Below are 26,401 nucleotides of genomic sequence, written 5' to 3'. Positions count from 1 at the left end.
ATTTCTGTTGTGGAAACATTGTGCGCAGCCAAGAAACAACAAAATAATTTAACTGAAGCTTTATTATTACTATTGACAAAATCTCACCAAATATAAAGTTGTTTCTTGGGTGCGCACATACTTTTCCAATCGAAAATATACTTAAAAATTTGATGAAAAACAAGGAAAATCACAAAACTTTACAAAATATGCAAATTAAGGCCTGATTTTTTGCCATGGTAACTTGTTCAATGTCCAAATTTTTTTTTTTATCTGAATACCTTTTACCTGAGATACTTTTCAGTAATGTAAAAATATGTATGATAAGTTTTAAATTTGCAGTAATTTTTGGGCCAAATAAGGGCCTTATTGCTCCTACTCCTTTCAGATTTTACATTTTTTGTGTTATGCAGTCTTATTCTTAAAAAAAATGAGTTATTTTTCCAGTATTTCGGATAATAAATCAAAATTGCTTTCAGCAGTTTATGATGAAACTAGGGTGACTTGTTTTTATATATATATATATCTATTGAACTAAGTACCCTTTTTTTTTTATATAGTTTCTGATTTGATGTTGTACAGTTGTTGAATTTTTCTTCTTAAAGGGTCACCGATTTGACTCAAATTCTCATATTTGATTTATAACAATGTAAAACATTTATCCAAACTATCAAAAGTTTAAAATAAACAGTTAACAGAGCATGGGGTAGATAATATATAGGTTCGTTTCGTGTGTATTTTAGTCCAGACACCATATAATTAACTATCGATTTGACCTCAGATGACCATATAAGCGATGTAAACATAAATAAAGATATAAATAGATTAAACCAACACACGCAATTGGATTTTTATAGGTCTGTTTGATTTGATTTTATAGATTTAAAATAAATGTTTCTCATTGCTTTTAACCGTATAAGAATGATTTTATGTGCATCAAGCTAGTAATCAAATGATTTACTGTAGTTTCTCTTTCATTGTTGACATTCTTTTTCTTTAAATAACCAGTACACATACAATGCATGCGTTGTCAATCTCTAGCTAGGGGTTAAATTGAAGTTCACATGAATACGGATTTAAAGAAGTCAACTCATTCACTTGCAAGTGAATAACTAATTATCAATGTTTCTTAGCGTAATTTGACAAAATTGAACCTTTTTGGCTGCAAAAAGCAAATTGTTATTTCACTATTTTTATTTCACTTTCATTATTGATTGAACAAAAAAAAATCAAACTTTAGATTTTTTATATATCTTGTAGCTAGTGCCCCTTTAAAAAAAAGGTTGTAAACGGCCAAGGAAATTTATTCATTTAAAAATTGTAGAAAACAGCCTAGTTAGGGAGCTACCATTTGATTTTTATGGGGGGGCTAGGAGGAAAAATTTTGTCCTGCATTTTTTTTTAGCTGTAATCTCTGTCCTGCCTTTTTATTTTTCACTCTGTTCTGTCCTGCCTTTTTTTTTTTAGTTTATCCTGACTTTTTTTTACCTAAATTGTCGTCCTGACTTTTTTTTTTTTGCAAGTGTCTCATCCTGCCTTTTTTTTTTACTCAAAACTCCTGTCCTGCCTATTTTTTTCAAATTTCATCCTAGCCCCCCCATAAAAATTAAATGGTAGCTCCCTTAATGTACAAAAAAAACAAAATCATTTAAAGCATAAAGACAAGCTTAAAGGACAACAGGCATATCATGTGCTTATAGCGCAGCTCTTTATTTCTCAAGTTTTGATTTTTGTTACAAATAGCCAATTTTGATGTATAAAGATGGAATCAGACTTTTATTTTTTTTGTAGATATGTTTTTATTGTCATGATTATGATAGGGATTCACATTCACATTTTGTTAGGAAAATGTATTTGTTACTTTCTAGAAGAGCTTTTAAGCTAAGTATGGCTATTACAAATTAATGGTTCATTTAAAATTTATATTTTTTCTAAGTAGTTCACATTTGTTAAGATACTTCAATCTGCTTTACTGGATGAATTGCACAAGGATTGTATTTATCTGTACATATACTTATTTCATGTTTAAACTGTAGATTATTTTACTCAATATTTTCTAACACAACTGACAAGTATTTCAAAATACAATATTCAAAGTATGCTTTTGTATTTGTTTGAATTTAAGTTGCTCTTCTTCAGCAATGACACAGGGGATTGTCCCTATTTTAGAAGAGGAGGGTGTGGCAGCCATCAGTGTTGGTGTCAATACAGTTACAGCCCCTCCTGCTGTCCCTCCAATTTTCAGATGGAAATTCCAAAACTCCTCTGTGATAGGAATATGGCATCCAGGTTAGTATCATAGGGTTGAATTCGCTGTTTCAGAGTCTAATGCATCCTGGGTAATATTTCCAAAAGCATACACCAAAACGTTGTGATTGGTTTAAAACATGATAAACAATAGAAATTCAACCAATGACATAATGTTATTTTCATTTTGGTGTACGAACAATGAGATTACCCATTGGACTTTAGATTCTGAAAAGGTGAATTGATCTAGGTAAAATTACTGCTGTCTGAAAGGATTATAAATTTTTGCTACTGTTTAGCATCCAATATGTTTAAATTTTACAGTGATTCGTAAAAAAATCCTTATCGTGGTTCTTTGAAATATCTTATTGTGATTCTTCAGAGGTCTAAAAAAAGCTTTACTGTTATGATTGGAAAAAAATGAACATGATTCTTTATATTTTTTTTATATATCCAAAACAAAAGATTACATTTTATTGTTATGTACAAAAAATTACTGTTAAGGTCATTTGGCTAGAATTTTTACTGTTATTCATCATGAAAGTACCCCCATTACTACCATCAACATAGGATAGTTTAGACAATCATAAAATAACACTTTTGTCCTGTAGAGTATTTAGAGTTTTTCATAACCTTTATGTTAAAATGTGCACAAAAATAAAAAATACAAATTCAGATCTGTTTAGAAAATTAGTTTCGCACTTAAAGACGTTTATCTTCAATTTTTGTTCGACATTACTGTTTATGTCCATACATCATATTTTGGTGTCAGCGAGATCATAGAAGATATCACTGATTGTATAAGTACGTTAAAAAAATGTATTTTTTCATATTGATCATTGACCTTGTTTTCACAGGTGGCTACCCTGATAACCCTGGAAAAACCCCTGCTTCACCTGGAGGGTTATCTAGACATAATTGTGCAACATTCCCTGGCTTTGACCATGCACTTTGCTTTGGTTTCAGAACAGATAATAGTGGACCACCAATGAACATCTCTGTAAGTTAATCACATATAAATTTTAACTTTTGATTCAAAGGAAACATTTTTTTTACTTCATAATTCAAAGAAAAAAAAACTTAAGTTTAAAAATATATGAACATTGACTCAGAATATTGATTTGTACCGAGCTGAAAAAGGAGTGTTTACCAGATTGAAATATTTTATGTCCAAAAACTGTGTTTTATACGACCGCAAAAAAAATTTTGGGATCATATAATGGTATGATGTTGTCTGTGTCGTCGTTCTCAGAAGACACATTGGTTTGCGAACAATAACTTTAATAGTTCAAGTAAATAGATCTTTATGATTTTTTTTCAGAAGGTTTAATACCACAAAAGGAAGGCTGGGATTAATTTTGGGGATGATGGTCCCACCTGTTAAGGAATAAGGGGCCCAAAAGGGGCATAAAACAATCATTTTTAGCTCACCTGGCCTAAAAGGCCATGTGAGCTTTTCTCATCACTTGGCGTCCGTCGTCGTCGTCGACGTCGTCGTCGTCGTTAACAATTTTTCAAACATCTTCTCCTCTGAAACTACTGAATGGATTTGAATGAAACTTAACATGATTGTTCCTTAGTATATCCTGCACAAAATGTGCGCTTCGATTTTTGATCCGTCAAAAAACATGGCCGCCGTTACTTAAAATAGAACATAGGGGTCAAATGCAGTTTTTGGCTTATATCTCAAAAACGAAAGCCTTTAGAGCAAATCTGACATGGGGTAAAAATGTTCATTAGGTCAAGATCTATCAGCCCTGAAATTTTCAGATGAATCAAACAAACCATTGTTGGGTTGCTGCCACTTAATTGGTAATTTTAAGGAAATTTTGCAGTTTTTGGTCATTATCTTGAATATTATTATAGATAAAGATAAACTGTAAACAGCAAAAAAGATCAGCAAAGTAAGATCTACAAATAAGTTAATATGACCAAAATTTTCAATTGACCCCTTAAGGGGTTATTGTCCTTTAATGACAATTTTTCACAATTTGTTCATCATATTTGCTAACTTTAAAAAATCTTCTCCTCTGAAACTACTGAATGGATTTGGTTAAAACTTAGCATGGTTGTTCCTTAGATTATCCTGCACAAAGTGTGTGCTTTGATTTTTGATCCGTCAAAAAACATGGCCGCCGTTACTTAAAATAGAACATAGGGGTCAAATGCAGTTTTTGGCTTATATCTCAAAAACGAAAGCATAAAGAGCAAATCTGACATGGAGTAAAAAAGTTCATTAGGTCAATATCTATCAGCCCTGAAATTTTCAGATGAATCAAACATCCAATTGTTGGGTTGCTGCCACTTAATTGGTAATTTTAAGGAAATTTTGCAGTTTTTGGTCATTATCTTGAATATTATTATAGATAAAGATAAACTGTAAACAGCAAAAAAGATCAGCAAAGTAAGATCTACAAATAAGTCAATTTGACCATAATTGTCAATTGACCCCTTAAGGGGTTATTGTCCTTTAATGACAATTTTTCACAATTTGTTCATCATATTTGCTAACTTTAAAAAATCTTCTCCTCTGAAACTACTGAATGGATTTGGTTAAAACTTAGCATGGTTGTTCCTTAGATTATCCTGCACAAAGTGTGTGCTTTGATTTTTGATCCGTCAAAAAACATGGCCGCCGTTACTTAAAATAGAACATAGGGGTCAAATGCAGTTTTTGGCTTATATCTCAAAAACGAAAGCATTAAGAGCAAATCTGACATGGAGTAAAAATGTTCATTAGGTCAATATCTATCAGCCCTGAAATTTTCAGATGAATCAAACATCCAATTGTTGGGTTGCTGCCACTTAATTGGTAATTTTAAGGAAATTTTGCAGTTTTTGGTCATTATCTTGAATATTATTATAGATTAAGATAAACTGTAAACAGCAAATATGATCAGCAAAGTAAGATCTACAAATAAGTCAATTTGACCAAAATTGTCAATTGACCTCTTTAGGAGTTATTGCCCTTTAAAGACTTTTTTCACAATTTGTTCATCATGTTGACTTACTTTAAAAAATCTTCTCTTATGAAACTGCTGTATCAATTTCAGCCAAACTTAGGCTAAATGAGTTTCAGAGTTTCAGAGTATCTAGTATAAATTTTATATTTCATTTCCTTGTATGTCAAGAAACATAGCTCCTATGGCTAAAATAGAACATAGGAGAAAATGATTTTTTTTTGCTTTTGAAGAAAATAGGACGATTCAAAGAACATTTAAATAAATTGAAAAGCCAAAATAATCATTGATGAGAGATTAAACCAAAAAAATTCAGGTGAGCGATTCAGGCTCTTGAGAGCCTCTTGTTCTAGTTTCAGGATAATAACTTGTGTATAAATATTTCAATTGCTCTGAATTTGTACCACAATGTTAAAAACCACAAGTAGAAGGTTCTGATTCATTTTAAGGGTTATGGGGCCATCAGTTTAGAAATTAAGGGCCAAAAAGGGGCCAAACACCAACATTTTTAGCTCACCTGGCCCAAAGGGCCAATTGAGCTTTTCGCATCACTTGGCGTCCGGCGTCTGTCGTCATCCGTGGTCGTCTGTTGTCGTTAACTTTTACAAAAATCTTCTCCTCTGAAACCACTGCGCAAAATTAAACCAAACTTGGCCACAATCATTATTGGGGTATCTAGTTTAAAAAATGTGTCCAGTGACCCAGCTACCTAACCAAGATGGCCACCATGGCTAAAAATAGAACATAGGGTGTAAAATGAAGATTTTGGCTTATATCTTTGAAATCAAAGCATTTAGAGCAAATTTGACATTGGGGTTAAATTGTTTATCAGGTCTAGATCTATCTGCCCTGAAATTTTTAGATGAATGGGACAACTGGTTGTTGGGTTGCTGCCCCTGAATTGGTAATTTGAGGAAATTTTGCTGATTTTGGTTATTATCTTGAATACTATTATAGATAAAGTTAAACTGTAAACAGCAATAATGTTCAGCAAAGTAAGATCTACAAATAAGTCAACATGACCAAAATGGTCAGTTGACCGCTTAAGGAGTAATTGACCTTTATAGTAATTTTTTTACCCATTTTTTTGTAAATTTTTGTAATCTTCTACAAAAATCTTCTCCTCTGAAACTACTTATAGCCAAATTAAATAAAACTTGGCCACAATCATCATTGGGGTATCTAGTTTAAAAGTTGTGTCAGTTGACTCTGCCAACCAACCAAGATGGCAACCATGGCTAAAAATAGAACATAAAATAAAATGTTGATTTTGGCTTATAACTCTGAAACCAAAGCATTTAGAGCAAAATTGACATGGGATTAAATTGTTTATAAAGTCAAGATCTATCTGCGCTGAAATGTTCAGATGAATCGGACAACTGGTTGTTGGGTAGCTGCCACTGAATTGGTAATTTTGAGGAAATTGTTCAGTTTTTGGTCATTATCTTGAATATTATTATAGATAGAGATAAACTGTAAACAGCAATAATGTTCAGTAAAGTTACATATACAAATAAAACAACATGACCAAAATGGACAGTTGACCCCTTAAGGAATTATTGCCCTTTATGGTCAATTTTTAACAATTTTCATAAATTTTGTAAATTTTTGCAAAATATTTTCCTCTGTAACTAATTGGCCAAGTTTGTTTTAGATAGAGATAATTGTAAGTAGCAAGAATGTTAAGAAAAGTAAGATCTACAAACACATCACCATCACCAAAACACAATTTTGCCATGAAACTATCTGTATCTGTTGTTTAATATGCACATAGACTAAGGTGAGCGACACAGGCTCTTTAGAGCCTCTAGTTCTAGTTTCCGTACAATAACTTGTGTGTAAGAATATGGGTCTCTCTGAAGTTGTACCACAATGTTCCGTATAACAAAGGGAAGGATGGGATTGAGTTTGTGGTTAATTACTCCAAACATATGTAGGAATTAGGGACCAAAAGAAGCATTTTTCTAGTTTCTAGACAATAACTTGTGTTTAAGTGTATGGATCTCTCTGAAATTGTACTACAAGGTTCCATACTACAAAGGAAAGGCTGGATTTGAGTTTTAGGTTATTTCAATAAGTTGGGGGGATTTTTTGTTTACAATTAATTTTTTAACAGGATTCATATTTTTTTTTCAAAATTTTTCAAATTTCAAATTTTTAAATAGTTTTCAAGATGAAATCTTCAATATCACACTGACAGTAATGAGCAATAGATTTGTTAGATCTATGACCACATTTATTTTGTGTCATAAACCTATATTATGTCCAAAATTTTATCACAATCCAAATTCAGACAGTATCAAGCAATAAATGTTGTGTCCATACTTGCCCAACTGTTCAGTGTTTGACCACTGTGGTCGTATAAAGCTGTGCCCTTGGGAGCATCTGGTTGTTTTATTTTATTCTAGCTTAAAAGTACTTTAAATAGAGGTAAAAATAAAAAAAATTACAAATAATAAACATAATTGTTTTGGTTACCAGAGTAATTTTTTTTTTTATATTCCTAAACCTATCAAACACATGACATACATAATATGGGTATACTGCTGTCTGTCCCCACCTGTTTCAGAACCTAAATTTTGCTTTCAAATTAACCAAATTTCTTGAATCTGTGATAGTAAGTTCACCCAATAAATGCTAAGTACAAAAGTACACCATATATATGTATTAAGATTAATTGGTGTTTTAACACATTAAAAGTGTGTACCAGTTTAGAAAAGTTAATGGATTTCGTATGAATTTATGAAATTAGAGGAAAATAAGAACAAGAAACCTAAATGCATTAGTTTCAAATCATTTTGATAATTTTAAATACTTTTGATTGATTATTCTTTTTGTGAGACCAATTTTCATGGATTTTGCGAATAAAAGTACACCACAAATTTTATATTTCAAAACAAGTACAACTTTTTTGTTGGATCTGTACATGCTGTATTGAGACTTAGGGTAATCCATGAAATCAAATATCCACGAAAATAAAAATTTTCATCAATCCACAAAAACTGGTATCTATGTAAAAATTGTTTCCATACAATAATTTTAGAACTGTTCAGCTGAAGCTTTACACATATTATATGGTGTTACTTCAGTGATTAAATTTAGAATATAATTAAACGAATCCAGTTTTTAGAATTTTGAAATAGTAAAAATCAATTGTGTTTCAGGAAGTATTATTATACTATGAAATAGCCAGATCGCAGTTTCCTGGAGCTGATGTACAGGCCACACCATTTGAAGACTTTGTTGAAGCTCTTCAGCCAATCAAAGATAAGCTTCCTATTATTGATAAAGAATTTGGAGATACATGGATAGAGGGAACAGCATCTGATCCCAGGAAAGTTGCAGAAATGAGGGCTTTGATGAGAGCTAGATCTAAATGTCTAGAAATAGAAACTGGTAATTGAAAACTCATATTTTGGAATAATTAACTATAGTTTTGTCAGTCAAATAGTCATTTTCAGGTATCAGAAGAAACATTGAATTTGTATTTTAAGAATTTTAACATCAAAAGATTATTGACTTTTCAGAAGCTGAAAATTTGTTATTCAAAGCTAGCATTTAAATAAACGCCGTCTAAAGCATAGCAAATATAACTAGCTTATAACCATTTATCTTAAGGTTACATTTCAAACTGCAAACAATAAGTATTGCACTTAGGTCAATTGAGTCTTTGATCTGTTTTTTTTTACATGTACATAAGAGGATGATGTATGATTGCTAATGAGACAACTTTCCACCAGAGACCAAATCTAAAACAAAAGGGGAATGGAAAGAAATTTTTAGACTACCTTTTGTAGTGACAAATAATACCAAATTGCAATGGTTACAGTATAGAATCAATCAGCGTATTATAGGAACAAACAAATCATTGTATAAAATAAAAATAATGGATAACCCAAATTGAACATTTTGTCAAAACGAAGATGAAACCATTGAACACTTGTTTTGGAATTGTGAGATTGTACAAATATTTTTAAATGAAACGAAACATTGGTTTCTTTCAAATGGTATAAGTATTCCCTTTACTATTCAAAATTGTATTTTTTGAAATATCTCAAAAGCATTTAGTAGAAATGTGACCAACCTGATTTTTCTGCATATCAGACATTATATTTTTAGTTGTAAATATTTTAAGAGAAGACTTACATTATTTGGAGTGCAAAAGAAAATACAGGATCTTTACTGTATTGAGAAACACATTGCTGTAAGAAACAAGAAACTTGAAAATATTTGATGAAATGTGGAATACTTTCACTATATTATTTGACAGTTACAGTGACTTGACTGTTAGTGTTGCTATTCAGCAATTGCAACTCATTCAAAATTTTTACCAAATTGCAATTTGTTTTATTAAACCAAATTGTTCAACTGGTCAAAATATTGAACAACTTGTTCAGCCAAAATGTGAAAGTGCAAGGTGATTACTGTCATTATACAATCACCTTTGCGGTAGTGAATTACCTATTGCCTGACCAGTATAAAAAATTGTCAACACAATTTGTCCATTTAAATTGTACAATAGGTATTGTGAGAACTCATCAACAGGTAGTCATTTAACTACACAGTAAAAAATCTTCACTATTCCTTAAAGGTAAAATTTAAATGACTGATAGCTAGCTTGCTTTCCTCATGTATCATGACCAATGTCCTGAATAGAATATTCTATTTAGATATGGGACATTTTAAGCCATTTCTTTTTGTGTCTCTAAATAGTCAAGATGGAAATGTCAATCAGTGAATTTAGTTTATAAAAATAGTAGATATATGTTTGCTTCATGGTGTTTTTAATGTGGGATGTATTTTAAGTTTCTGATTCCTGCCTGATATGGAGTTAAAGTGTTTGTGAAATGGATTTTTTTGGATAGCCCATCTAATTGTGAATAATTCTACAAGATGATAATGTGTGGCTTGGTGTTTTCTAATGGGATACATTTTCATGTTATATTACAATTCCTGAAATGGAATAGACTCAATAGTAGTGATGCTAAGTTTCATTTAATATTCAGGATCTACTTCAAATGGAATTACTGTTAAAAATCTATTTTCAATATATCAAAAAAAGTACAAATGGCTTAGTGAATAGAAATTTCAGTGCTTTATTCTTCATTATGAAAGTGGGATTTACCAGCAATGATTTATTTGTGATTGTAAGCAAAATAAATAAATTTACAATAAATATCTTTATTAGAAAGAACAAATAGTGTATCAAATGTAAAATGTCCCATACCTAAATAGAATAGTCCATTCAGGACACTGGACATGAGGAAAGCAAGCTAGCTATCATTCATTTAAATTAGCTCTGTCGAAAACAAACCAGGTAAATCTACAGGTAGTTAAATGACCACCTGTTGATAATAGCTCTCACAATACCTATTGCACAATTTAAATGGACAAATTGTATTGACAATTTTTTTAACTGGTCAGGCAATAGGTAATTCACTACCGCAAAGGTTATTGGATAAGCACAGTAAATAAAACTTACTTACAATCCTTTTAAGACTTTCACTCCACTTTAATGTTGTTGTGATAAAGTGAGTCTATCAGTTTGTCTAGGTATATATTATAGTCATTTCCATGATGAAGGAACTGTCATTATTTTGAATTGCTATAAAAATGTCCAAACTAAGCTTTCATATAGTTTTTCTTTCTAAAAGTATTCTATATTCATAAGAATCAGATATCATTTTAAATAAAACATCATATATTCAGTAAAATATTTGTGAAATAACAATATGCTCTTGATAAGTTTCCATGGGGAGATAACCTAAAATATTATTCTTTTGAATAAAGACTTTTTGAAAGAAAAAATGATTATCTCCCCATGGACACTTCCTACAAACATATTGCAATTTTACACATATTTTACTGAATATGAAATGTTTTAATTCACATAATGTCTGATTCTTATGCATATCGAATACTTTTAGAAAGAAAAACTATATGAAAGCTTAGTTTGGACATTTTTATAGCAATTCAAAATAATAACAGTTCCTTCAGCATGGAAATGACTATAATATACCTATACAAACTGATAGACTCATATTGTCACAAGATCATTAAAAATTGAGTATAAATCTTATAGGATTGTAAGTATGTTTTATTTTATCACCTTGCACTTTCACTTCTTGACTGTGGTTTTCTACAGCAGTTAGTTCAAATTTCAGACCAGTTGAACAATTTGATTTATAAAACAAATTGCAATTTGGTCAGAATTTTGAATAAGTTGCAATTGGTGGATAGCAACACTTACAGTCAAGTCACTGTAAATAAATAAATTTACAAACATATAGAAGCAAACCTTTATGTTTAAATTTGACAGAAATAGGATAGGATGTTTTTAAATTAACATTCATCTAGGCAAAACTTTTTTTATTTTTCATTTTTTTTCTCTCTAATTATTGTCGAGCCTGCAACTTTTGTTGCAGAAAGCTCGACATAGGGATAGTGATCCGGCGGCGGCAAGTTAGCTAACTTCTTAAAAGCTTTATATTTTAGAAGGTGGAAGACCTGGATGCTTCATACTTTGTATATAGATGCCTCATGTTACAAAGTTTCTGTCAGTCACATGTCCAATGTCCTTGACCTCATTTTCATGGTTCAGTGACCACTTGAAAAAAAAGTTCAGAATTTTTGTAATGTTGAATTCTCTCTTATTATAAGTAATAGGATAACTATATTTGGTATGTGCGTACCTTGCAAGGTCCTCATGCCCGTCAGACAGTTTTCACTTGACCTCGACCTCATTTCATGGATCAGTGAACAAGGTTAAGTTTTGGTGGTCAAGTCCATATCTCAGATACTATAAGCAATAGGGCTAGTATATTCGGTGTATGGAAGGACTGTAAGGTGTACATGTCCAACTGGCAGGTGTCATCTGACCTTGTCCTCATTTTCATGGTTCAGTGGTTATAGTTAAGTTTTTGTGTTTTGGTCTGTTTTTCTCATACTTTATGCAATAAGTCTACTACATTTGTTGTATGGAATGATTGTAAGGTGTACATGTCTAGCGGGCAGATGTCATCTGAACTTGACCTCATTTTCATGGTTCAATGGTCAAAGTTAAGTTTTTGAGTTTTGGTCTTTTTATCTAATATTATATGCCAAAGGTCAACTATATTTGGTGTATGGAAATATTTTATGATCTATATGTAATTCCCGCAGGTTTTTTTTTTTATCATGACCTCAATTTCACGGTTCATTGCACAGTGTTAAGTTTTTATACGACCTCAAAAATTTTAATTTTTCGTCGTATATTGCTATCACGTTGGCGTCGTCGTCTGCGTCGTCGTCCGAATACTTTTAGTTTTCGCACTCTAACTTTGGTAAAAGTGAATAGAAATCTATGAAATTTTAACACAAGGTTTATGACCACAAAAGAAAGGTTGGGATTGATTTTGGGAGTTTTGATCCCAACATTTTAGGAATTAGGGGCCAAAAAGGGCCCAAATAAGCATTTTCTTGGTTTTCGCACAATAACTTAAGTTTAAGTAAATAGAAATCTATGAAATTTTGACACAAGGTTTATGACCACAAAAAGAAGGTTGGGATTGATTTTTGGGAGATTTGGTTCCAACAGTTTAGGAATTAGGCGCCAAAAAAGGGCCCAAATAAGCATTATTCTTGGTTTTCGCACAATAACTTTAGTTTAAGTAAATAGAAATCAATGAAATTTAAACACAAGGTTTATGACCACAAAAGGAAGGTTGGTATTGATTTTGGGAGTTGAGGTCTGAACAGTTTAGGAATTAAGGGCCAAAAAGGGGCCCAAGTAAGCATTATTCTTGGTTTTCGCACCATAACTTTAGTTTAAGTAAATAGAAATCTATGAAATTTAAACACAAAGTTTATGACCACTAAAGGAAGGTTGGGTTTGATTTTGGGAGTTTTGGTCCCAACAGTTTAGGAATAAGGGGCCCAAAGGGTCCAAAATTGAACTTAGTTTGATTTCATCAAAAATTGAATAATTGGGGTTCTTTGATATGCCGAATCTAACTGTGTATGTAGATTCTTAATTTTTGGTCCCGTTTTCAAATTGGTGTACATTAAGGTCCAAAGGGTCCTAAATTAAACTTAGTTTGATTTTGACAAAAATTGAATCCTTTGGGTTCTTTGATATGCTGAATCTAAAAATGTACTTAGATTTTTTATTATTGGCCCAGTTTTCAAGTTGGTCCAAATCGGATCCAAATTAAACTTTGTTTGATTTCATCAAAAATTGAATAATTGGGGTTCTTTGATATGCCAAATCTTACTGTGTATGTAGATTCTTAATTTTTAGTCCCGTTTTCAAATTGGTCTACATTAAAGTCCAAAGGGTCCAAAATTAAACCAAGTTTGATTTTAACAAAAATTGAATTCTTGAGCTTTTTTGATATGCTGAATCTAAACATGTACTTAGATTTTTGATTATGGGCCCAGTTTTCAAGTTGGTTCAAATCAGGATCCAAAATTATTATATTAAGTATTGTGCAATAGCAAGAAATTTTCAATTGCACAGTATTCAGCAATAGCAAGAAATCTTCAATTGCACAGTATTGTGCAATAGCAAGAAATTTTCAATTGCACAGTATTGCGCAATAGCAAGAAATCTTCAATTGCACAGTATTGTGCAATAGCAAATATTTTCAATTGCACAGTATTGCGCAATAGCAAGAAATATCTAATTGCACAATATTGTGCAATAGCAAGAAATTTTCAATTGATTGGAGTTATCTTTCTTTGTCCAGAATAGTAGTTGAATCAACTTAAATCATTGTTTTATACAATATACAATGTATATTCACTTTTACTACCAACTGATAAATTAAAACACTCTTTACCATTCAGTGATAACAAGCACTTTTTGTTACATTTTAATATTTTATGATGTATTTAAATGAGTAGTTATTGTTGCAAACTCCATTAGAAATTTGAATTGAGATCAGTTTTGAAAAAAGGGAAAGGGGGATGTGAAAAAAAAATGGTGGGGGGGGGGGTTTAATTTTTCTCATTTCAGATTTCATAAATAAAAAGAAAATTTCTTCAAACATTTTTTTGAGAGGATTAATATTCAACAGCATAGTGATTGCTCAAAGACAAAAAAATTATTTTAAGTTCATTAGACCACATTCATTCTGTGTCCAAAACCTATGCTGTGTCAACTATTTAATCACAATCCAAATTTAGAGCTGAATCCAGCTTGAATGTTGTGTCCATACTTGCCCCAACCGTTCAGGGTTCAACCTCTGCGGTCGTATAAAGCTGCACCCTGCGGAGCATCTGGTTGTGTTTTGGTCTGTTTTTCTTAAACTATAAGTTATAGGTCAACTATATTTGTTGTATGGAAGCGTTGTTAGCTGTACATGTCTGCCTGGCATGGTTCATCTGACCTTGACCTCATTTTCATGGTTCATTGGTCTTTGTTTAGCTATCTTGGTTAATGTTAGGTTTATGTGGCAGTTGTAATAAAGCTTTATACTTAAGACTATCAACATAATATCAATGATTAGTAAAGAAGGCGAGACATTTCAGTGTGTGCACTCTTGTTATCAGTTCTCTCCAAATTTTATTATATCTGGTCTATAATGCAGAATTCACTATGATTTTGTATATTTATTCTTTCTTTTTCTACTTTAAACATATTTTTTTATATATATATATATATATATATATCTGTATGTTTTGTTATTTAAAGTATAGTAAATTTTAAGCTATTTAGATTGTTAAGGAACATTCAAATTGTTATTTCTGTTGTGGTAAAAAAAAAAAAAAAAAAAAAAATCTAGAACAACTATGTGTTACCTGAAATTATGACTGGCTTTAAAATTGGAAAAAAAAGGAATCTATTTTATAAACTCTCTTAGACTAGACCAAAGCAAACACCAACTAAAGTGAAAAATAGGGTAGAAATTAGACAATATTTGCTGCTTTAATTGTCCTGTCCTGTCTTATATCTAAGGAGTCAAATAAGAATTACACATACTGTTAATTAAGCTATGTAATTTGCATTGTCTTTATAGGTTGTTCTTTGTCAGATAACAGATTATACAATGCCAGTGTATTGATGTTAAAGTTAGGAGAACATACCTGGGGTCTGAGTAGTGTGTTTGACAGTGTACATTGGACTAATGATAAATTTTATGCCATGCTGGACAATAAGAAGAAAAGTAAGATTTAAATGCACTATGATTCAAACAATTGTGTGGTGGATTATTCAGGTGATCGTAATCATCATATATATTTAAGTTGAATTAGCAATAGCATGGTGTATTGCACAAAAGCAAAAAATTGAATATAAATTCAAATCATATAACCAGTTCTTACTTCTTTGACTACAGTAATTCTATGTCAGAAACCTATTATGTGTCAAATATTTAATTACAATTCAAATTCAGACATGTATCAAGCACGAAATTTTGTCCATTTTTGTCCCAACTGTTCAGGGTTGGACCTCAGCGGTCACATTCAGCTGTGCTTGACCCAGCAATTTATTAAAAAAATACTTATATCAGCAATGGCCTGAAAAATTTTGAAAACCAACCCTGATCAACTATTTTAAAAATAGTTATGCCCCTTAGAAATATTAATAATAGTGGAAAATACATTGTTAGTGCTTTCATATGTACAAGTCTTGCCAAATCAATTATTTCTTAAAGAGTTATGCCCCTTAGAAATATTAATCATCTATATTTCAGATATAAATTTAACAAATGGTGTATTATCCTGGCAAGAACAGAGAAACTTTAGTTATATGGCAATAGATGCCCTTGGATCACACACCTTAGCTACACAGATGAAGTATGAATTATCACAGATTGATGCCAGGAAACCAGATATAACTGGTAGGTAACTTGTATTCACAATGCTTTAAATGTGAATTCATTATTATTTATTTGAAACCGATTTTCGTGAAATTTGTTGCTTAAAGGCTGTATGCAGATTTCACAAATCCTGGAAATTATATATCCATAGGTGTGCCCATTTTCTTTAATCCACAAAAATTGGAACCAATGAAAATGAATAAATTCACAGTATATAATATATAAAGATATTTTCTTTTGCATTTTTGTGATATTAAATGTTATGATGCACAAAATAAAGGGGGATTTTTTTTTTTCATCTAAATATGCTTTATGATTGTGTAAAACTTATTTGCTATCCACAGATCTTGGTTCAAGTTTTTTACTGTTGATGACTGTTTTATAGAAAACAAATTTTACATATCATAAATCAAAAATAATTCAAACCCTCATATCACTGTCAATACGACATAGTCTTTTTGCCAATTACCAGTTTCATTCTGTTATTACACACTCTAACACATGTTTTTTTCTCTTTACTCCAGCGACAAACTGTCCTTTTCAAAGCAGTGGGCTTAACACTCTTTTAACTGTTGTTTATACAAATTAGATAAAATCATCAATCTGTCATTACCCCTGATAAATCCATGTGATACAGAACCTGGTATGTTAATAATTATCTCAGGCACTGAAATCTGAGTCAATGTGATGAAAGTAAATGAAAATAAAAGAAATTTGTCAATTGACTATTTTCATATTACCAATTTTTGATTACGAAGTTTATATTTTTTCAACAGGTTACCTAGGACATCCTGGTACCAGGTAAAGTTGGAGCAACGTAAAGAATTAAAATCAAGCTTTGAATCTGTACAATTCTCGGAGAAAATATACTGCTTCATATTTTCTTTACACGACAAACTCATTGGAAAATAGTAAAATTTCCCCTCAAATTACACCGATTAAATGTTTTATTTTACTTTTTAGTAAAGCTCTTAATTGACTGAGTACCAGGATGTTGTAGATAATCTGTCGAAAAATAATATAAACCTGAGTCAAAAGTCCGTAATTTGAAAATAGTCTATTGTAGGTTGGTTCTTAACTGGACACTAGGCCTGCTGCCTAGGCCAAGCATGATAATTTGAATGTGATATAAAGGCATTTTTAACCCATATTTGTTTAAAAATAACTATTCATTTTAAAGTTTCTAGGTTCACAATAGATTTAATGTAATTTAAAGATTTATACATTATGTACAGATATTTATTTTCTCTTTCTGCTTGCTCATTTACAATGAAAATGCATGTCAATCCTAATTAATAAATAAGGGAAACAATTCATGCAGATGGATTTCTAATAACATCGTCAAATAGACCACATTTGTTGAATATTGCTGTTGTTTTTTTCAACAGGATTAGTGAAAGTTAAGGACATGTTAGCAGCACAAGAATGTACAAATGGGTTTTCCCTACAGTTTGATGATGAAGGAACTATAATAAGTTTGAAGGACCCAATTACTAAGGTTCTTTTTATTCATCTTTTGTCGAGCCTGTAACTTTTGTTGCAGAAAGCTCGACATAGGGATAGTGATCCGGCGGCAGCGGCGGCGGTGTTAGCTCACTTCTTAAAAGCTATATATTTTAGAAGGTGAAAGACCTGAACGCTTCATATTTTGTATATAGATGCCTCATGTTACGAAGATGTCCATTGTCCTTGACCTCATTTTCATGGTTCAGTGACCACTTGAAAAAAAGTTCACATTTTTAGCTCACCTGGCCCGAAGGGCCAAGTGAGCTTTTCTCATCACTTGGCGTCCGTCGTCCGTCGTCGTTAACTTTTACAAAAATCTTCTCCTCTGAAACTACTGGGCCAAATTAAACTAAACTTGGCCACAATCATCATTGGGGTATCTAGTTTAAAAAATGTGTGGCGTGACCCGGCCAACCAACCAAGATGGCCGCCATGGCTAAAAATAGAACATAGGGGTAAAATGCAGTTTTTGGCTTATAACTCAAAAACTAAAGCATTTAGAGCAAATCTGACAGAGTAAAATTGTTTATCAGGTCAAGATCTATCTGCCCTGCAATTTTCAGATGAATCGGACAACCCGTTGTTGGGTTGCTGCCCCTGAATTGGTAATTTTAAGGAAATTTTGCTGTTTTTGGTTATTATTTTGAATATTATTATAGATAGAGATAAACTGTAAACAGCAATAATGTTCAGCAAAGTAAGATTTACAAATAAGTCAACATGACCGAAATGGTCAGTTGACCCCTTTAGGAGTTATTGCCCTTTATAGTCAATTTTTAACCATTTTTCGTAAATCTTAGTAATTTTTTACAAAAATCTTCTCCTCTGAAACCACTAGGCCAAATTAAACCAAACTTGGCCACAATCACAATTGGGGTATCTAGTTTAAAAAATGTGTGGCGTGACCCGGCCAACCAACCAAGATGGCTGCCACAGCTAAAAATAGAACATAGGGGTAAAATTCAGTTTTTGGCTTATAACTCAAAAACCAAAGCATTTAGAGCAAATCTGACAGGAAGTAAAATTGATTATCAGGTCAAGATCTATCTGCCCTAAAATTTACAGATGAATCAGACAACCTGTTGTTGGGTTGCTGCCCCTGAATTGGTAATTTTAAGGAAATTTTGCTGTTTTTGGTTATTATCTTGAATATTATTATAGATAGAGATAAACTGTAAACAGCAATAATGTTCAGCAAAGTAAGATTTACAAATAAGTGAACATGACTGAAATGGTCAGTTGACCGCTTTAGGAGTTATTGCCCTTGATAGTCAATTTTTAACCATTTTTCGTAAATCTTAGTAATCTATTACAAAAATCTTCTCCTCTGAAACCACTGGGCCAAATTAAACCAAACTTAATCACAATCATCATTGGTGTATCTAGTTTAAAAAATGTGTGGCGTGACCTGGCCAACCAACCAAGATGGCCGCCACAGCTAAAAATAGAACATAGGGGCAAAATTCAGTTTTTGGCTTATAACTCAAAAACCAAAGCATTTAGAGCAAATCTGACATGAAGTAAAATTGATTATCAGATCAAGATCTATCTGCCCTGAAATTTTCAGATGAATCGGACAACCTGTTGTTGGGTTGCTGCCCCTGAATTGGTAATTTTAAGGAAATTTTGCTGTTTTTGGTTATTATCTTGAATATTATTATAGATAGAAATAAACTGTAAACAGCAATAATGTTCAGCAAAGTAAGATTTACAAATAAGCCAACATGACTGAAATGGTCAGTTGACCCCTTTAGGAGTTATTGCCCTTTATAGTCAATTTTGAACCATTTTTCGTAAATCTTAGTTATTTTTTACAAAAATCTTCTCCTCTGAAACTACTGGGCCAAGTTCATTATAGATAGAGATAATTGTAAGCAGCAAGAATGTTCAGTAAAGTAAGATTTACAAACACATCACCATCACCAAAACACAATTTTGTCATGAATCCATCTGCGTCCTTTGTTTAATATTCACATAGACCAAGGTGAGCGACACAGGCTCTTTGGAGCCTCTAGTTTGTAGTGTTAAATTCTCTCTTACTATAAGTAATAGGATAACTATATTTAGTATGTGCGTACCTTGCAAGGTCCTCATGCCCGTCAGACAGTTTTCACTTGACCTCTATCTCATTTCATGGATCAGTGAACAAGGTTAAGTTTTGGTGGTCAAGTCCATATCTCAGATACTATAAGCAATAGGTCTAGTATATTCAGTGTATGGAAGGACTGTAAGGTGTACATATCCAACTGGCAGGTGTCATCTGACCTTGACCTCATTTTCATGGTTCAGTGGTTATAGTTAAGTTTTTGTGTTTTGGTCTGTTTTTCTCATACTTTATGCAATAGTTTTACTATATTTGGTGTATGAAATGATTGTAAGGTGTACATGTCTAGTGGGCAGATGTCATCTGACCTTGACCTCATTTTCATGGTTCAGTGGTCAAAGTTAACTTTTTGAGTTTTTGTCTTTTTATCTAATACTATATGTCATAGGTCAACTATATTTGGTGCATGGAAATATTTTATAATCTATATGTCAGTCGTGCAGGTTTTATTTTACCTTGACCTGGTTTTCACGGTTTATTGCTCAGTGTTAAGTTTTTGTGTTTTGGTCTATTTTCTTAAACTATAAGCAATAGGTCAACTATATTTGTTGTATGGAAGCATTGTTAGCTGTACATGTCTGCCTGGCATATGGTTCATCTGACCTTGACCTCATTTTCATGGTTCTTTGATCAATGTTTAGTTTTCTTGGTTAATGTTAAGTTTATGTGACAGTCGTAATAAAGCTTTATATTTAGGACTATTAACATAATATCAATGATTAGTAAAGAAGGCGAGACATTTCAGTGTGTGCACTCTAGTCTTTTTTATCCAAAAAAAAAAAATAATTGCATCACAATAAAAGGAGTAGGTTCAGTAAAACCCCTTTTTGGCCCCAAATTATAGCAGTTTTACAAAATGTTAAAATGTATACTTTTAGTTATTTATTGGACAGTAGAATGCTTCTGTTAAATAAATATAAACTGTGTTTGACAATACAATGCACATATATCAGGTACTAGCATCATTAAGTCATGCTTAATTACTGAAATCTTCACAATTTTAGCATTTTAGTAACATTTTAGACGTTTTTCGTCTGAAATGAAAGAGGCCGCATTCGTGTTCATTCTTAATATTGAAATGTAAGTTGTATTTGATGATAATACATAACATATATAAAGGTTGAGGATGAACACGGATGCAGCCACTTTCATTCTGACAAAAACCATTTGAAAAGTGACAATTTTTGACATATTTGATAGATTTTTCATATTTAAGCTAGAATCGGGCGTTTCTAATAAGTAAATCAGATTAAATCTTTTACATATACTTATTGAATCAACTAAAAAAGACACTTATAAAGTGTTTAAAAAGTGTCTAAAATCTATCGTCAGATGAACTTGAAATTTGAGGCCAAAATCAGCCCTTACCGGACCTTTTCCTTTACAGATTAAGAATTCTGCTAATAATCAATGTCACAAAGAGGTCACAACCTTCTTAATGCAAACCTACAGTTTACAAAATAAAGTGATTACAAGAAATTTGATAACAGTTAATCAATTCCATATGTTTGTACAAAATGTAAAATAAACAAGAATTTTCTGATAAAACTATTTGTATTTTCATATTTTTAAGTTCTTATACATTTTTAGGATGCACATTAAGGATGTTCAAGGTATTGACAGTATTTTGTAATTTAAAGATTAAAAAAGGTTGACAGTTTTGATAAAAAAAATTCTTTATCAATATATCTGTTATTTTTACAGAGAGATTGGGCATCTGCATCAAATCCAATAGGCAGATTTGCATACCAGTCTTTAAACCAATCAGATTTTGACTACTTTAATGGCAGCTATCCATATTCTAAACATTTCCAATTGGGAATAGGAAAACCTAATATGTCAGCTAATGCAAAACCAGAGAGTAAAATATGGAAGATGAAAATGACAGATCTCTTCAGAGGTAAGAGTCTCTTCTATTAAACACACAGAGTAAGGCCCATGGAAGTTGTTTTGATACTAAATAAAGTATGACAATAACTTGATATTTTACATAAGAATTTGTCAATCATGTACTTTGGCTTTATAAAACAATAAAAATTAATGTGGATTCATTTATTTTTTGAGTTCCAATTTTGTGAATTGAGGAAAACTAGTAATTTCGTGGATATTTGATTTTGAAATTTTACCAAAATCTGCATATTATCCTATAGAAAATTTGTATTTCTTAGAACTTTTCATAGTTCACCTTGACCCACAAAATCATGCTCTGGTGTCCAAAACTATTAATGAATCCACAGTATAGTAAAGTTTGAAAAAGCAATATTATCTTTCAATCTCTGGTTCAAGTTTATTACAATGAAAGTTAAACATGTTTAAAGCATCCTTTATGTTTAGCATCCACTGACAAATATTTCATGCATATTAGGATTGAAATATGTTATTGGGACATTTTTATGAACCCTGCTTTGTACTAGATTTATACCCTGAGCCAGATTTAAAAGGTGCTAATTCATGTGGAAACAAATAAAAAGAAGGCATGTATAATCCTATCATCATACATTATTCTAACTAAAGTCAAGCTTTCTTTGTCTTGACATGGGCAAGGATTAAACCCATGACCTCCCTCTTTCAAGGCAGGCTACTACCACAAGACCACATAGCAGGTCGGTTTAATATAGATTTATTATGTGCATTGTATGCAATAACTAATGGAGTTACTTATTTTCAGGTTCAAAATGTAACTTTGTAATGATGGCAACGTTTGTGGACCATTCCTGTATGTCTGAGTATGGCTGTCCTGTATCTATAACTGTAGAATATAATGCTGAAATCAATCAAAATATTGGCTTAGGTGGTGAGTATATATAACGGTCAAATAGCCCTTATTGTACCTTGTCCTTTTACTTATTTGCTTCATTAAAAGTTTGCAGAACTGCAGTACATTTAGTGTGATTTGAGAAATAAACTAATTCTAAAAAAAAATAATATTAAAAAAATTACCCCTTATTCAATTTTCAGGCGTAGACGTTACCTTACAGTGGTTTAAGAAAGCACCAACCAGGTTACCAGAATCCATTTACTTTGTATTCCAACCAGTACAGAATACAGACATGTCATGGAAACTTCACAAACTGGGACAGATGATTGACCCTTTGAATGTTATACTCAATGGCAGTCAAAGGCAGCATGGTAAAATTGATAAATTTACTATGAATTTATTTAGAAAGTTACATACTTATTTTCATGAATTTTGTGGTTGAGATAATGATGAATTGTTACCTTCAAAAGATATAAATCTTTAATGTAAATATTTATTTTAATAACTGTGAATTAAGTTTTTATTTTTCTGACACCTTTGCCATTATACTCAGATTTTCAGACGCAAATAAAACCTAAACATTGAAAAATTTTCTTAATTTTACAGTATTCAAAATGTGTGTGTAACATTTGTATGTCATTTAATTTTTCACATACACTGAGACTATAAATTAAGCGTTTCATGTTATATTATTTTCCTTTTTCAGCTGTAGACAAAGGAGTATACTACACAGACAGTAATTGTAAAGGACTAGAGATTTTATCTTATGATGTAGCACTAGTAAATGTACTGACTCCACAACATTATGTTAGTCCTATTCCACTACCATTAAAACCAATAAAGGAGGTCAATGGAATGGCCTTTAACTTGTATAACAATATATGGGATGTTAATTGGATCTTCTGGTACCCATTTGAAATGAGAGATCTTGACCAAAAATTTAGATTTAGAATTAATATTTCCTAGATTGATGTTAATTGTTAAATTATTTTTTTAAGCAATTCTGTGTTTTTTTTACATCTTTTTATATTCCTATATAATATTTTTTCTGTTTATTAAATTTGTAAATCTCTAGATCTGTTAAGGAGAGTTTGAGACTTCCATATATAACAATCTCTCAATAATGTCATCTACAGACAGTAAACATATATAACAATCTCTCAATAATGTCATCTACAGACAGTACACATAGATAACAATCTCTCAATAATGTCATTTACAGACAGTACACATAGATAACAATCTCTCAATAATGTCATCTACAGACAGTATACATAGATAACAATCTCTCAATAATGTCATCTACAGACAGTATACATAGATAACAATCTCTCAATAATGTCATCTACAGACAGTAAACATATATAACAATCTCTCAATAATGTCATCTACAGACAGTACACATAGATAACAATCTCTCAATAATGTCATCTACAGACAGTACACATAGATAACAATCTCTCAATAATGTCATTTACAGACAGTACACATAGATAACAATCTCTCAATAATGTCATCTACAGACAGTATACATAGATAACAATCTCTCAATAATGTCATCTACAGACAGTATACATAGATAACAATCTCTCAATAATGTCATCTACAGACAGTATACATAGATAACAATCTCTCAATAATGTCATCTACAGACAGTACACATAGATAACAATCTCTCAATAATGTCATCTACAGACAGTATACATAGATAACAATCTCTCAATAATGTCATCTACAGACAGTGTCATCTACAGACAGTACACATAGATAACAATCTCTCAATAATGTCATCTACAGACAGTATACATAGATAACAATCTCTCAATAATGTCATCTACAGACAGTACACATAGATAACAATCTCTCAATAATGTCATCTACAGACAGTACACATAGATAACAATCTCTCAATAATGGCATCTACAGACAGTATACATATTTAAAAATTTGTAATAAAACATGTCATTATTTTCTATTTTCTTTTTACCACTTTTCACAAACACCATGAAATCCATAAACATGATTTTTAATTGTACTGTTGTTTATTTTTGTTTTTGTTTATTCAAATAAAAAAGTATGTTTGTACAAATATTAATGTATTATAGTATGTGTTTGAATATGTAATGTTTGTTTTGAATGTTTCAAAACTTATGTATGTTATCAGTGGTGGATCAATGGGGAGCCCCTCCTCTGGCTTTGACCTGTTTATTTTTTAAGTCATCTACATTTTGACTCACCTGAAATATGAATTAAGCATTTCATTTTTGTCGAGCCTGCAAGTTTTGTTGCAGAAAGCTCGACATAGGGCATAGTGATCCGGCGGTGGCGGCTACGGCGGAGGCGGCGGCGGCGGTGTTAGCTCACTTCTTAAAAGCTTTATATTTTAGAAGGTGGAAGACCTGGATGCTTCATACTTTGTATATAGATGCCTCATGTTACGAAGTTTCCGTCAGTCACATGTCCAATGTCCTTGACCTCATTTTCATGGTTCAGTGACCACTTGAAAAAAAAGTTCAGATTTTTTGTAATGTTGAATTCTCTCTTATTATAAGTAATAGGATAACTATATTTGATATGTGCGTACCTTGCAAGGTCCTCGTGCCCGTCAGACAGTTTTCACTTGACCTCAACCTCATTTCATGGCTCAGTGAACAAGGTTAAGTTTTGGTGGTCAAGTCCATATCTCAGATACTATAAGCAATAGGGCTAGTATATTTGGTGTATGGAAGGACTGTAAGGTGTACATGTCCAACTGGCAGGTGTCATCTGACCTTGACCTCATTTTCATGGTTCAGTGGTTATAGTTAAGTTTTTGTGTTTTGGTCTGTTTTTCTCATACTTTATGCAATAGGTCTACTATATTTGTTGTATGGAATGATTGTAAGGTGAACATGTCTAGCGGACAGATGTCATCTGACCTTGACCTCATTTTCATGGTTCAGTGGTCAAAGTTAAGTTTTTCAGTTTTGGTCTTTTTATCTGATACTATACGCCATAGGTCAACTATATTTAGTGTATGGAAATATTTTATAATTTATATATTAGCCGCGCAGGTTTTATTTGACCTTGACCTCATTTTCACGGTTCATTGCTCAGTGTTAAGTTTTTGTGTTTTGGTCTATTTTTCTTAAACTATAAGTATTAGGTCAACTATATTTGTTTTATGGAAGCATTGTTAGCTGTACATGTCAGCCTGGCATGGTTCATCTGACCTTGACCTCATTTTCATGGTTCATTGGTCATTGTTTAGTTATCTTGGTTAATGTAACGTTTATGTGACAGTTGTAATAAAGCTTTATACTTAGGACTATCAACATAATATCAATGATTAGTAAAGAAGGCGAGACATTTCAGTGTGTGCACTCTTGTTCAAGCCATATGTCATTTTTTCAAATGTTAGTTATATGTTTAAACTTATGTTTATTTGTTTTCAATGTTTAAACATTCCAAATATTACATAACATTATTTTTGTGCTTTGTACTTCCTCATGATAATATGATTGATTGATTATTTGGTGTTTAACACCACTGTCACCACTATTGAATAGTTAAAGCTAACTTGTTTCACTTAATGTAATGATTATTGGTACTTAATGAATGTGTTTGTAGATAGACGTTTTTGTGTTCTGTTTAATTGCTCCTTTTAAAATTGTTATACGATGATGACTGATGTACCCATATTTTGACTATTTTATTTATTGTGTCTGTTTAGTTAACGCATCAATGTAAATATAACGGAATTCGATGAGATTGTCATCAAAGTGAGAGGGTTAGCGCTATAAAACCAGGTTTAATCCACCATTTTCTACATTTGAAAATGCCTGTACCAAGTCAGGAATATGACAGTTCTTGTCCATTTGTTTTTGATGCGTTTTGTTATTTGATTTTGCCATGTGATTATGGACTTTCAGAATTGATTTTCATCTAAGTTCAGTATTTTTGTGATTTTGTTTTTTTCAAAGACTTTTTATTAACTTAGATATTATTCATTATTCACTATTTTGTAGTTAAGTTTGATGATTTTTGTTTTTAACAACAAAGTTGTTAA

General features: G+C 31.6%; 1 protein-coding gene across 1 annotated transcript in view; it reads left to right on the top strand.

The window, feature by feature from the left end:
- The window catches only part of LOC143079360 (uncharacterized), a 35,139-nt gene extending 10,501 nt beyond the window's left edge, over nucleotides 1-24,638 (top strand). Inside the window, exons 5-14 of the mRNA XM_076254633.1 lie at nucleotides 2,119-2,268; nucleotides 3,084-3,226; nucleotides 8,351-8,582; nucleotides 15,185-15,331; nucleotides 15,860-16,006; nucleotides 17,374-17,483; nucleotides 21,300-21,495; nucleotides 22,264-22,389; nucleotides 22,554-22,724; nucleotides 23,060-24,638. Coding sequence (XP_076110748.1) covers nucleotides 2,119-2,268; nucleotides 3,084-3,226; nucleotides 8,351-8,582; nucleotides 15,185-15,331; nucleotides 15,860-16,006; nucleotides 17,374-17,483; nucleotides 21,300-21,495; nucleotides 22,264-22,389; nucleotides 22,554-22,724; nucleotides 23,060-23,319 — 1,682 coding nt within the window. The 3' untranslated portion in view covers nucleotides 23,320-24,638. The remainder of the gene's footprint in view (nucleotides 1-2,118; nucleotides 2,269-3,083; nucleotides 3,227-8,350; nucleotides 8,583-15,184; nucleotides 15,332-15,859; nucleotides 16,007-17,373; nucleotides 17,484-21,299; nucleotides 21,496-22,263; nucleotides 22,390-22,553; nucleotides 22,725-23,059) is intronic.
- The last annotated feature ends 1,763 nt before the right edge of the window (nucleotides 24,639-26,401 follow it).

This window comes from Mytilus galloprovincialis, chromosome 6, assembly GCF_965363235.1.
Source record: "Mytilus galloprovincialis chromosome 6, xbMytGall1.hap1.1, whole genome shotgun sequence".
NCBI lineage: Eukaryota > Metazoa > Mollusca > Bivalvia > Mytilida > Mytilidae > Mytilus > Mytilus galloprovincialis.
The sequence above is the reverse complement of the archived record's forward strand: the minus strand, read 5'-3'. Positions and strand labels throughout refer to the sequence as shown.